The 13592-nt window shown below is 42.2% G+C and overlaps 1 protein-coding gene across 2 annotated transcripts in view; it reads right to left on the reverse strand.

Annotated features, from left to right (window-relative positions):
- The window catches only part of SEPTIN4 (septin 4), a 52591-nt gene that overhangs the window by 18639 nt on the left and 20360 nt on the right, over window positions 1-13592 (reverse strand). For both annotated transcript variants that reach the window (XM_058164565.1, XM_058164566.1), the window contains exons 2-5: window positions 6030-6353; window positions 4976-5069; window positions 4279-4365; window positions 3112-3235 (exon numbers count right to left, since the gene is read on the reverse strand). In XM_058164565.1, coding sequence (XP_058020548.1) covers window positions 3112-3235; window positions 4279-4365; window positions 4976-5069; window positions 6030-6212 — 488 coding nt within the window. In that variant the 5' untranslated portion in view covers window positions 6213-6353. The remainder of the gene's footprint in view (window positions 1-3111; window positions 3236-4278; window positions 4366-4975; window positions 5070-6029; window positions 6354-13592) is intronic.

Raw genomic sequence — 13592 nt, forward strand, 5'->3', positions numbered from 1 at the left:
ATCATCCGTAAGTAGCACATTCATGCTAGCATGATAGGATGGAAGCAAGGGTGAAATGTTGAACATCTCTTCTGTGTGGGGGGGGGAGGGGGAGGGACTGTTCAGAGTAATTCAGTAGGACTCCTAATGTGTTCATGCCTGATAAGCCATTGTGGAGATAAATCTAAATATTTCCCTTCCCTTCAGAAGTCTCCCTGCTGGTTCACAATTGCTGTAGCTCAGAATTCAGCAGAACTACTCCAGAAATGCAGCAGTCTCTCTTACACGTCAACACAGCTCACTCAATCTACCAGGAATCAAATTATCCACTGATATGGTATCAAATGACCTCAGGAATGAAAAAAAAAACAACCAAAACCCGCTCCAGTTATTTTGAAAGAAATTATATCTGACAGGATCTCAGCCACCTTTTCAAAAACATTTAAATTGATTATGCACCATCAAGTTGGTACTGACTCTTAGAAAACACATAGATAGATTTTCTCCAGAAAGATGTGTCCCTAACTTGGTCATCCCACTCTTTCAACGGTGCACTCATTGTAAATAAGTTCATCCACCTTGCTGTTGATCTTCCTCTTTCCTTCCTCCTTTTCCAGGATCAGAGCCTTCTCCAGAGAGCTAGGACTTCGCACAATGTGCCCAAAATAGAATAACTGAGCCAGGTCATTTGTGCTTTAAGTAAGAACACTGGTTGATTTGTTCAATGATCCATTTGTTTATTTTTTGATTCTCCACAGTATTCTCAGGAGTCTTCTCCAACACCAAAATTGAAAAGAGTCAATACAGGTAAGTGCTTGAATTACGATAGCAATTGGGGCCAGGAGTTCCATTGCTAAATGATGCAGTCGCAAAATATTATGTCATGTGATCACATTGTTTAGAGATGGCAATGCTGGCTCCCGGTTGCTATGATTAACTGAGTCCCAAAGATTCAAAGGATCTACCCAGATCTAAGTCATTCCTGGCCTGATCCTTCCTTTATTTATTTATTTATTTATTCGAATTTTTATACCGCCCTATCTCCTGAAGGACTCAGGACGGTGAACACCCAAATAAAAACGTAAGAATAATATAAATAAAAACAACAATTAAAAAACTTATTAATTAGGCCGAAATTAAAATATCACTAAAACAGTATAAAACCCCATTAAAACTAACTTTAAAACTAAAAACCCTAGGCTAGCCCCACGCAAATAAATAGATGTGTCTTAAGCTCGCAGCGGAAGGTTCGGAGGTCGGGAAGTTGGCGCAGCCCTGGGGGAAGCTCGTTCCAGAGGGTGGGAGCCCCCACAGAGAAAGCCCTTCCTCTGGGTGTCACCAGTCGGCACTGCCTGGCGGACGACACCCTAAGGAGTCCCTCTCTGTGAGAGCGTACGGGTCGGTGGGAGGCAATCGGTGGCAGTAGGCAGTCCCGTAAGTAACCCGGCCCTATGCCATGGAGCGCTTTAAAGATAGTAACCAAAACCTTGAAGCGCACCCGAAAGGCCACAGGTAGCCAGTGCAGTCTGCGCAGGATTGGTGTAACATGGGAGCCACGAGGGGCTCCCTCTATCACCCGCGCAGCTGCATTCTGAACCAACTGCAGCCTCCGGATGCCCTTCAAGGGGAGCCCCATGTAGAGAGCGTTGCAGTAATCCAAGCGAGATGTCACGAGCGCATGAGTGACCATGCATAAGGCATCCCGGTCTAGGAAGGGGCGCAACTGGCGGACCAGGCGAACCTGGTAAAAAGCTCTCCTGGAGACGGCCGTCAAATGATCTTCAAAAGAAGATCCCTAAGTAAGGGACTGCCTCCTCTTAGACTCCTCCCACCAGCACCACTGATTTCCCTCCATCTCTCTGCCCTTTTGGTCACCTTGCATTATGCTACTTCTGTCACCCTGCTCTCTGCTGGCCCGACCATCTTTTCGCCTCACCGTCTTGCACTCAATACTCCTGCCATTTTTTCCCAGCTTTGCTGCCCTCGATTGACCTTTCTGCTGCTACTGAAGTGCCTGGCCTAGGCCTTCATGAGGTAATTGCTGGCCACACCAGGTCTTCTTCCCGAGACTGTGCCAGCCCCCCCTTCCAAATCACATGTGGCCTAATCCAAAACGTATATGGCCTAATCCAAATCACATGCGGCCTTCTCGCAAGATTGTACTTCTGCCTTCTGTACTGCAGTGTTCACTCTGCTTGTCACAAGCAAAAATGTGTTGCCAGTTGCGAAGCACACTATCGGCAACCACAGACTAAAGAACGTTGCAACAATCATAAATCGGTCGCAAGTTATTTTTTTTTTTAATATTGTAGTAACTTTTGAGTTACTACAACACTTGTAGGTTACTCATAAGGACAATGAGTTGTTCTGGGATTCCTATTTTTCTAAGCACATTCAACAGTTCGGTGTGATCTACACAAAGGCATTTCTATAACTAATGAAGAACATAACACTTCTTGTTGGTATTTGGCTTTCTCAATCATCCAGTGTGCATCAGCAATAATGATCTCATGCTCCTCAGCCTTCTCTAAAGCCAGCTTGAACATCTGGCATCTCTTTTTCCACGGAGGGCTCTAATCTGCGTTGGATGATCCTACGCATTATTGTGCTAGCATGTGATTTTTAAAATTAGCAATGGCTTAAGCCAAGAGAGAGCCTGAGGTCAGGGTGCCCCTTTCCTCTTTCTGTCCATACCACCCTCTCTCTTATCTACATCCCTAGGGAGTTGAAAAGGGGGAAAAAAAACAAGAGATGCCATTTGGAAATATAATTTTCTCAAGATCTGATGTAAGACAGGAATTCCTTTCTAGTTCAGATTTTAATTTTTTTTAATGAATACTATTAGACTTCAAAATTCTTATCTGAGCCCCAGATGAACAATGCATGTTAAAAAAAGACTCCCTCTTAGGCAAGACTCAGTTCTTCCTAGTGCCTGCAGCAGGATTTACCTGTCCTCCAGCCAGCTGGCTTTTGTGTCTTGCAGATTATTTTTACCATAGTCTTGGCCTCCATCCAAGGGTTAGCTCATCCCTGCAAGAAACGCCTAATGGGATTCCCTCCCTTCAATTTCCCATCATTCTGCAATCAGGCTTTCCTCGGGCAAATTCCTTTCCACTTTCCAGGGAGACATACCATTCTGTGTTGTTTACAGCATCTCCAAAGCCTGGTGTGTCCACGATGGTCAAGCGAAGTTTCACTCCTTTCTCCTCTATGTCTACCACATGCTTGGTAATCTCCACCGTTTGGACAATCCGCTCTAGTCCCCGAGATAGAAAAAGGAGAATCGGAGAGGGTGTATTTTGCAAAGTTCCCAATCAATTGAAATGTAAACTATGCAAGAATAAGATCTCGAATGGAATGCCTTTCCACCAGGAATAAGATTCCTTTCTTACTTCCACTTTCTTTCGATTGTTTAGAAATCTTTTGGCTGCTTAAAAGAGCATTGCTCCTGCATCTTTTATTAAAAGCTGGAATTTAACAGAATCTGAAAAATCCAGAGAATGGATGCGGGAGCTAGAAATACCGCAGAGTATTTGGTGCAGAATATTGCAGAATTGGCCACAGACCAATACCGTTTCATTGACTGCTTTGTATGGTTTTCCTATTGGAGATTCTTTTTTGAGATGTCTGTGATTTCACAGCTCTCTACTTAACACTGTTTTGTGCATGATTGCTTAAAATTAAAAAAAGGAATTTTTACCATTTTCCTTTTCATTTAAAAAAAAATAAAATTAAACTGTCTGTAAAACGTATAAAATTGATCTGTCTTTCAAAGGAGAAGGAAACTGACTTCCTTAGTCACACCCCCTCACATTACATTGTCAGGACTAAGAATAGAGGAACTATTTCAGTTTATCAATTTATTTTTACTTGCTGGTAAGGCGCACAGGCTCATCAAGAAAAGATTTCCTCCTGGAAGACAGGTGGTTGCAGGCATAATTAACCAACAGAAAGGAAGTGGCGCTAAGGAGCAATGATCCAAAGGACTTCTGGGAGATGAGGGTTGAGAATATTTCATCTTTCAGGCTTAGTATCACCACTACATAATTTTGCTTTATGATTGTATGATTTGGCTTATTGTCCGCCATTTGTTTTACAGTTATTGTATTTTTCCCCCCATTTTGTATTATATTATTATGTTTTTTTGTTTTTGAGCTGCTAAGACAGCGTTTCTCAAACTTGTCAACTTTAAGATGGATGAACTTCATCTCCCAGAATTCCCCAGCCAGCATGTGTGTTATGTATTAAGAGTTGGAAAGTAAGAAGCATAAAGGAACATACATACAAACAAACAAATACCTTCTGCATTTAAGTGTTTGCGATCTTTGTATAGATCTGTAAGAAAAAGGCTGTTCACCAGAGTGGACTTCCCCAGCCCAGATTCTCCTGAGGAGCAAGAGGAGGAACAGTTAATATTACCTATAAGGAAAATGAGTTCTTAAGAAACAGTTTTTCTGAAGGAAAAAGCAGCAAATGAGAGGAATGCTTTAAATAAAGAGGAATTCTTTAAAGAAAACAATCAGTGGCAATTTGCATAGCAAGTTTGTATAGTTAAAGCCAATCTTCCTATTTCTAGCTCTTTGGCATCTGCAGCTTAGACCAGGGGTCTCCAACCTTAGCAACTTTAAGCCTGGAGGACTTCAACTCCCAGAATTCCCCAGCCAGCTGGCTGGGGAATTCTGGGAGTTGAAGTCCTCCAGGCTTAAAGTTATTAAGGTTGGAGACCCCTGGTTTAGACTGTCCACTGGTAAATCCAACTTTAAAATCCAATCCAATCCAATAAAAAATACTGTGGAATTATTTCTAAGATCTCATAGATCAAATGCCACAGAATATATTTTGCTCTCCCTTTAGACTTTTATACACACATTATCTAAACGTAAGGCAAATGAAATTTAGTTTTAATTATAGTTCTTTGCCATGAATAATGTGTTTTTAATCTGCAACAATTATATACTGTCTCCTGAAACAGCCCTTGTAATTTCAGCATTGATACCTGCAACCATTAGTGTGAAATCAAATCCTTTTTTCACAGATTTCCGATGGACCTGATTAGGAAGTGTTGCAAATCCCACATACTCTTTATCATCCTAAGAAAGAGGAAAAAGAAGGGGGGGGGAAGTAAGTATTACAAATTGCAAGGCCTTTTTTGCAAAAATCGTTTGTCTGAAACAGGTTTTTAAAAGTTATTCACACAATAAATTTAACTTGGTTACAGAATTAATCTATTTCTGAGTTCACATAATGCACTAATAACATTAATTAAATAGGCTTAGTTTCTACACCACAAATAAACTTTTGAAAAGTAACTAAACTTCACATGCCGTGCAAATTTACCCACTCAGCCTTTAACTTGATTTGATTAAACACACTGGGTAAATACAATAATTGTATTACTGGCAAGAAACATTCTTTATTAAAGTATTTTTTATGAATGACATAAATCTTCTATACAAGACTCAGGAAATAGACTGTGCCTTTATACACCCACTGTTCATGTCAGTGAGTCATCAACTGATCAATAAAATACCCCTTGTTTTGTTTCTGTGCTTTCTCCAACATGGGAATGCCAATGATACGTCCAGCTTGAAAAGCATCAATTGGGGGCACTCATTTCATTACCAGAGCATTTGAAGCACAACAAAACATTACTTCTAGAAGAAGCTCTTACTTCACGACATAAGCAAAATACTCCCATCAATAGGGATGAGGAGGAATCCAGGTTGAGTATTCCTATACATTCAAGTATCTGTGGCCACAATCCTGTTGTGTCCAGTTCTACAAAAGGGAGATTCTGAAAGGGCTGGAACAGTGGTGAAATCCAGCTGGATCTATCCGGCTCGTGCAATACGGTAGGGCCGGCGAGGGGAGGCTCTGCCCACCCGCCCAGACGTCACCACATCCTGTTTTTGACCCTCTTTTTGAAGGCCCTGCTCGTGCATGGAGGCAGCGTGCTCTCACATTTGCGATCCGATAGCGAAGGTAAGTGCATTTCAACCCTGGGCTGGCAGAGGGAAGGTTCTGACAGAAATGCTGTAAAGATGCTTTACCTCATCCGATTCATAGGGGTCAAGCCTGCCCCAGGGGCTTCTGGGACGGGATGGACTTGGCGGTGCTGGAGCAGCCATGTGTTGCTGTTTCAAGTCTAGAGGGTGAGGGCGGTAGAAGGCCTTCTGCTCCTTTTCCTCCAAGGCATCTTTGGGAATGGCCTGGATTGCAGCACTAGGGAACATTTCAGTCCCGCCTGGACTGGATCTTTTCTCCTGATGGGTGGCTTCTGGCTTCACCCGGTGGAAGGTCTTTTCTGTTGGGGAATCGTTAAGGAACTGGACCAGCTCAGCTTCTTCTGAGTCTTCCTTCAGAAAGTGCTTTATCTGGGCAGAAGAGGGTGCGGGAGAGAACAAAAACAGAAAACAATACTCGTGTGAAAAGATGGACCCAAGTGTCATATCCTTTCAGCTATCTTTCCATCCTGCTGTATTTGCAGGTCTTCAGTTATGGTGTAGTATTGATTTCTAACACGGTGCTCCAAGATCCTTCCCTTTCCAATGTCTGACTCAAAAGCAGCAAGGGGTTTTCCTTTCTTTTTATTCCCACATATGGGCAACTCTTAACTTGCTTATTTAATTTGCTTGTTACTAAAATGTCCTTTAATCCTTTGCTCTGATCAGTTATTTCCTGACAAAAGCATTCTGGGATCACTCAGAATAAAAAAGGTTTTTGTTTTGTTTTTTTAACAACTAACTACTATGCAGCCATGTCACTTGAATATCCTTGACACTTAATTCACCACCCACAAATTCCAGACAGGAAAGGGAAGAATCATGGAGCCTCTTTTGATCCGTAAATAATACATGCACATTATCATTTGCAGTACTGGGAAAATAAAGGATAGTTCAAGAAGAGTCATGTGCTAGGGGCAAGAACCCAGAGTGGGGGACGAGGGAGTAAACTGGGGTCTGCAGAGGAAAACCGAGGGGAAATTCCATCGTGTATGCAAAATTCTTACTGTGTGCTCCTGGGGGATGCTGGCAGGCTCTTCAGCCTGCCCAAAGTGGCTGGGATTAGCATCCTCTTTCAGGGCACCAGCAAAAGGCATCTCTGCTTCACTGGGCTGCATCTCCTTGGAGTCTTCCAGGACAGCTATGGTTCCTTCTACCTCCTCTCCCTGAGTCGAGAGGATTGGGCAGGGCAGGTGTTAGAATGAGGGGCGAAAGGAGCAAAAGACAGATAAAGCAAAGAGAAAAGCGCACAAGAAGTCCACAAAAGGTTCTGGCCTCAAACCCGCAAGCTCAGAAGTCAAAGCATATTTGCCCGTGGTGTTGACATGACTCCCTGCTACAACAAAGATGTTTTTGTCCATAGTCATAGGTGTGGCTGATGCGTGTGCATCAGGGCAATCATTTAAATCAGGGATGTCAAACTCAAGGCCCGGGGGCCGGATCCGGTCTGCAGGGTACTTAGATCTAGCCTGCGGAGCCACCCTGGAAGCAGCGGCCTGCGGTGCTTCTGCAGTGAAAATGGGCTCCCGAACTCTGTTTTCGGCTGCCACAGCCTCCTGCAACCCACTGCCAGTGAAAATGGAACTCAGGAGGCCGTTTTTGCTGGCAGAGCGCTCGGGCCGCCACAGGCACCCCCGACACGAGTGACATCAAGCTGACCACACCCACCCCGCTTCCCCGCCCCCCCCGCCCCGAGGTCAAACACAACCCTGATGCGGCCCTCAATGAAATTGAGTTTGACACCCTTGATTTAAATAATTAGGCAAATAGCGTCCTTGCACCTAAAATGAAACGTGTAATATATCTGTCAGGGTAGCTTCAGGATTGACAATATCCATTTCTCAACATACAAGTAGTCCTTGACTTACAACCATACATCTAGTGACCATTCGAAGTTACAACAAGACTGAAAAAAGTGACTTGTCAGAAGGTCGCAAAAGGTGACCCCAGGATTTAGTGTCACTGTAACTGTTGAACAGTTACTAAACAATTGGTTGTAAATTGGGGACTATCTCTACTTGTAACTCAGTCCTGAACAACACCATACTTTCAGGAGGGATCAGAGTAACTGGACGAATGAACAACAAAGGGAATAAAATTAAGCCCTATGAAAAGACTGAAGAAGTCGAGAATGTTTCTACTCAGGAAAAGACTAATAAGGGGACAGATGCTAGCATTTTTCAAATATCTAAAAGGATATATAGGTCAATACTTGTGCACTCTCATTTTAGAGCAGTGTTTCTCAACCTTGGCACTTTAAGATGTCTGGACTTCGACTACCAGAATTCCCCAGCCAGGCTGAAAAACACTGTTTTACAGAGTAAGCTATAAGACACTGATTTAAAGTTCCAATTGAACATTAGAAAAAATGTCCTAACTCTAAGAGCAATTCAATAGTGGAGCCTATTACCTAGAGCCGTGATGACGAACCTATGGCATGTGTGCCACAGGTGGCACATGGAGCCATATCTGTGGGCACATGAGTGTTGCCCTAGCTCAGTTCCAGCACACATGTGCACGCCAGCCAGCTGATTTTTGGGCCTTCTGAGCCCACCAGAAGTCAGGAAATGGGCTGTTTCCAGCCTCTGGAGGGCTTCCGGGGGGGGGGAGGAAGGCAGTTTTCACCCTCCCCAGGCTCCAAGAAAGGCTCTGGAGCTTGGGGAGGGCGAAAAACGGGCCTACCAGGCCCACCGTGCCATCACATGCCAAAAGCGAGGGGAGAGCAGGGAGCGGGTGTCACGCGCACAGGCATGGGGGGGTGAGATGTATTGAATTATGGGTGTGGGCACACACACGCGCGCAATCCCCCTGTGCGACCCCCGCTTTTGGCACACGATGGCAAAAAGGTTAGCCATCACTGACCTAGAGGGTTGATGGGTTATGAAGAAGAGGAGACTAAACAGCTATTTCTCTCAGATGCTTTTAACTTGATGGCCCAAATGGCTCCTTCCAATTCTATGATTCTACCTCACATCATAGGATAGGAACACACAACTTTTGTTTCAAGGACAGCACTTGCCCTTGAGGTGACATGCCAGGAGCCCCGCTCCAAAAAGAGGAGAAGCTGGGGACAGCTAAATTTGAATTAAATTAATTGTCCTTGCTTTGAAACTGCCTTGTTTAGTGACCACTGCAGTTACCACAGTGATGAAAAAGAAACTTTCCAATCAATCCTCATGTTCACAACTTTCATGGGTCTGTAAAGGAAAGGAAAACTGAAGATCAATAAGCACAGTTGCAGTTTTATTTAGTGACTGCTTTGCTTAATCACCCAGCTGCTGCTCCCAAATGTAGTTGCTAAATGAAGACCATCTGTAAATGGTGTTATCTCAGGAAAGTATATGTAGGGGTTTCATGTCTGCAGTGTTAAAGAACAATTAGAATTATATGGTGGACACCATCTCTTACTTATCTATATTGCAGTAGCAACAGCAATACAGATCCACAAATTGGATAGGTCAGAAATTGGAATTCCCATAGAGACCCCATTTCATCTGAAATCAGGCATTTCTCAGGAAAGTAGTATGGTGAGGATAGCTGAGATACAACTCTGAAAAGTCCTCTTGAAGAGCCATTGCAAATAACTATCCCCCATTCATTACACTTAACCACAGAACGTACAGGCACTTACTTTTGTTGAAAATACACAATGAAAGTTAAGATTAGAAATACTCTACTGTGCAGAAATGGAGGTTAAGTTAATATCAGCAATATTACATTGTACAGAAGAGCTTAGCATTAGTGCTTTTGTAGTAAGTTGAAGTAGAGATAAATACTAGCAATATTGTCTTGAGACAGAGATGGAGGGCTGGAATTTTTGCAGTCTTCATCTATTGTGTAACTTATTTTTCACTTCCTTCACTTTTGCAGCTTGCCATTTGTTGCTATTAGACGTTGCCTTTGGTTAGGTGCTGGAAGAAGTGAGTGGCTGTATTAAGGATGTTCTTTTCTACTGTATTATTTTAAAGTAATGCAAAGTTTCACATGTCAGCATAAATCACTCCTCTAGTGGTAAAGGATGTTTGCATTCATATAGCAACATTTTTAATCAGAGCAGGTAAAAACTCAGCATTTGAACACGTTGCTTAATTAGACTTAGCCTTGAGTATTTATTAACTTCATTAGTTATGTGGCTGAGCACTGGGGTGAATGTAATTTCCTCACCACTCAGAATAACCCAGACATCTGCTTAGGCAGACTTGGAATCATCTTCAGAAGGGAGGCACTTCTATCCTGAAAAGACTGAGAAATTCCCCTAGGTCAGGGGTGTTAAACTCAAGGCCTGGGGGCCGGATCTGGCCCACGGGATGCTTAGATCTGACCCGCGGGGCTGCCCTGGAAACAGTGAAGGATCGGCCCATGGTGCCTCTGTCAGTAAAAACAGAGCTCAGGAGGGCTGCATGCGGCCCTCCCAAACTTCTTTTTCGCTGGTAGAGGGTTGAAGGTCATCACAGCTGAAAATGGAGCTCAGAAACCCGTTTTTGCTGGCAGAGTGCTGGGGCCACCACAGGCGCCCCCAACATGAGTAATGTTGAACTGGCCGCGCCTACCCTGGCCACGCTCATCCCGACCCCCCAAGGTCAAACACAACCCTGAGGCTGTGAATGAAATCGAGTTTGACACCCCTGCCCTAGGTCAAAGGGTGAGGAACGATGGCCCCTTTATGACTTGTGTACTTCAACTGCCAGAATTCCTGAGCCAGTCATGCTGGATCAGGAATTCTTGGAGTTGACATCCACAAATGATAAAGGGGATATTATTCCCTACACCTGCCCTAGATTCTCCTTCTCCAAGATTGTGTGTATGTGTTTTCAATGAAGTAAAGATGTTAGATGATGGTTCAGCATCCACTACATGATAGTTCTGGGTACCCAACCAGGGTGGATAAAAACCAATGATTTTTTTGTAAAAAATCAGCTTTTTTATTTAAATTGGGTTTTTTTATTTAAATCAGATTTTTTTTTATTTTTATCAAATTGATTTTAATAAAATGCTTTTGGAGTAAATAGTTTTCTATTTAAAATACATTAATAATTTAGTTTATTCAGCATGAAATGGAGCTTAGTTATGTAGCATGAGGTTGTATATTTTGCAATATTGAGACTGTCGGTGAGTCAACAGCGGGTTAGAAGGGGAGCTGCTGCGGGACAGAGATTATGATTTAAATCGAGTTGATTTAAATCAAGCCTCTTTACTAGTGATTTAAATAATGATTCAAATTGTGATTTAAATCGACTTGATTTAAATCAAATCCACCCTGGACCCAACCTATATAGTTTCTGAATAAACGAATCTAAATTTGTTGTCTCTGTTTCCAATCTTTCTTATGCACCTATTTCCTCTGTTCCCAATTGCTGCAAACTTCTGATGTTACTCAAAGGTGGTAACAGAGATTTTATTGATCTTGAAATAAGTAAACTTCAAGGTTTACTTAACTTGAAGCCGCCTTTCAACAGCATCAGAAAAGGGGGAAATACTTCCTTTACACACTACTGCTAAGGACAACTTAAGCCTTATTTGCTCATGGGCTGAGAATGAGAAGATCCCATCTGTTTTTGATCTGTAAATCCCAACATCCTACTCAAGGTAGAATATGGCTTAAGAAAAACAGCTGCCTAATATACTGTGCGTATATTTTATATATCAATGTTGCATATATTGAAACAATGAAAACACATCAAATGCAAAGCTAAGCAAAAATAAATAAATAAATCACAAGCTTTCCTCACGAATTGGTTCAAATCAACTTGATGTTTTGCTGCTTAAAATGAACAGTTTGGAACTTTGGCTTGGAGACATCTACACCTCTACAGTTCCCCTGGGGAATTCCAGATGTTCCCCAGTCCAAAAGGATAGACTGTGATCACATCAAATTACTGAACCACCTACACTAGTACTATAGGCCCAAGGCACAAATTGTTCACAGTTCTGCTTTTGGAATGCATTTTCATTGGAAAGGCCATCAGAGACCCAGGTTGGTTCTCCCCTCTCCCCTCTGGGCTATTGTCCAATACATGCACTGCCAATTAACCAGCCATCCTCTCTCAACTGGAAATTTCTTCTTCTTCTTCTTCTTTTTTGACGATGACCTAGGAGTAAAGGCAGCATCCTCTGCTGCAGAGTGGAGCAAGGCAGGAATAGGGTCACAGTGACTCCCCAGCCATCCTGCACTATCTGAGTAGAGCTTGGCTTATCCATCCTAATCAATATCACCCATTATGCCTGTGTAATTGCTATAACTATCCATTCAACCATGACCTTGAAAAGGCTGTGGCATGGGTTTAGTTTGCATGGAGCCTTCAAGCTTTTTTGCAACAATCCAAGCAACCTTCTTCTACAAATACTCAGCTCTGGTTTCTACAGCCTGAGAAGACTCTCTGGTCCCCGGGTCTTGTAGAAAGATGGCTTTTCAAAAGATCAATAAACAACTCCAACATCATCAGACTGCGCCTCTTATTAATGGGCTTCCAGAAGCCAGTGAAGGCTAAAAAATTTTGGGATGTGATTGTTTGCCATAATTATTATGCATCTCATCCTTTATTTTTATACCATGGATGTTTAAGGAGGAGCCGTGGTGATGCAGTGGTTAGAATGCAGTATTGCAGGCTAATTCTGCCTTCCACTCCAGGAGTTTGATCCTGACTGACTCAAGGTTGACTCAACCTTCCATCCTTCTGAGGTCGGTAAAATGAGGACTCAGATCGTTGAGGGCAATATGCTAGCTCTGTATTCCGCTTACAGAGAGTGCTGTAAAGCACCATGAAGTGGTATATAAGTCTAAGTGATATTGCTACTGCTATTTAATATAATTGCTTTCTTACCACGGTCATTTTATTGCATATTATTCTGATGTAAATTACCAGGACTTGGAATGATTTTTGGTAGCATATAAATTTAATCAATAAATAAACATCATTAAAATTAAACTAAGTAGTAAAAGATTGGCCTTTGCGCAATGTTGGAGAAGTTCAAATATACCCTCTGAAGATTTAATAATTTAAAAAGTATTGGATTGCACCAAGATGGACAAAATGACACTTGAATTGAAAGGATTGATGGACTAGGATTTTTAGGTAATAAGGGAGAAATGGTACAATTGGATCGAAAACAGAAAAAAGGTAGTAAGTAGATTTAGTAAAAATGTATGGAGTATAGGTGAATACTAGTGTGATGATATGTAAATGGTCATAGTCATCCACAAGAGTAAGAATTGTTTAATTGTAAAAACTCAATATTTTTTTTAAAATAAATAAATAAAATTAAGCTAAGTAGAATAGCTTGATGCTTTTAGTCATCGATATCACTAAGACAATGATGGATCCAAGGGTACGTCGTAACACATAGCTCGTCATTTCAGGAGGAGTTCAACCCCTATGTAACCCAAGCAGTTCTGTAAGTATCAGAGCCATACATTTAAAGTCTTATCCAAGTTCAGATTGATTTTCTGGCGCTCAATTATTAATTACATTTAAAAATCAAATTTCTAAGCCACTGAATTTGAAACGACTATGGGCAACTTAACATACACACACACACACATACACACACACACACACACACACACACACAAAACCAATCAATATTTAAACTCCATAAATAGCTTCAGTCAAA

This window comes from Ahaetulla prasina, chromosome 1 (assembly GCF_028640845.1).
Source record: "Ahaetulla prasina isolate Xishuangbanna chromosome 1, ASM2864084v1, whole genome shotgun sequence".
Classification (NCBI taxonomy): domain Eukaryota; kingdom Metazoa; phylum Chordata; class Lepidosauria; order Squamata; family Colubridae; genus Ahaetulla; species Ahaetulla prasina.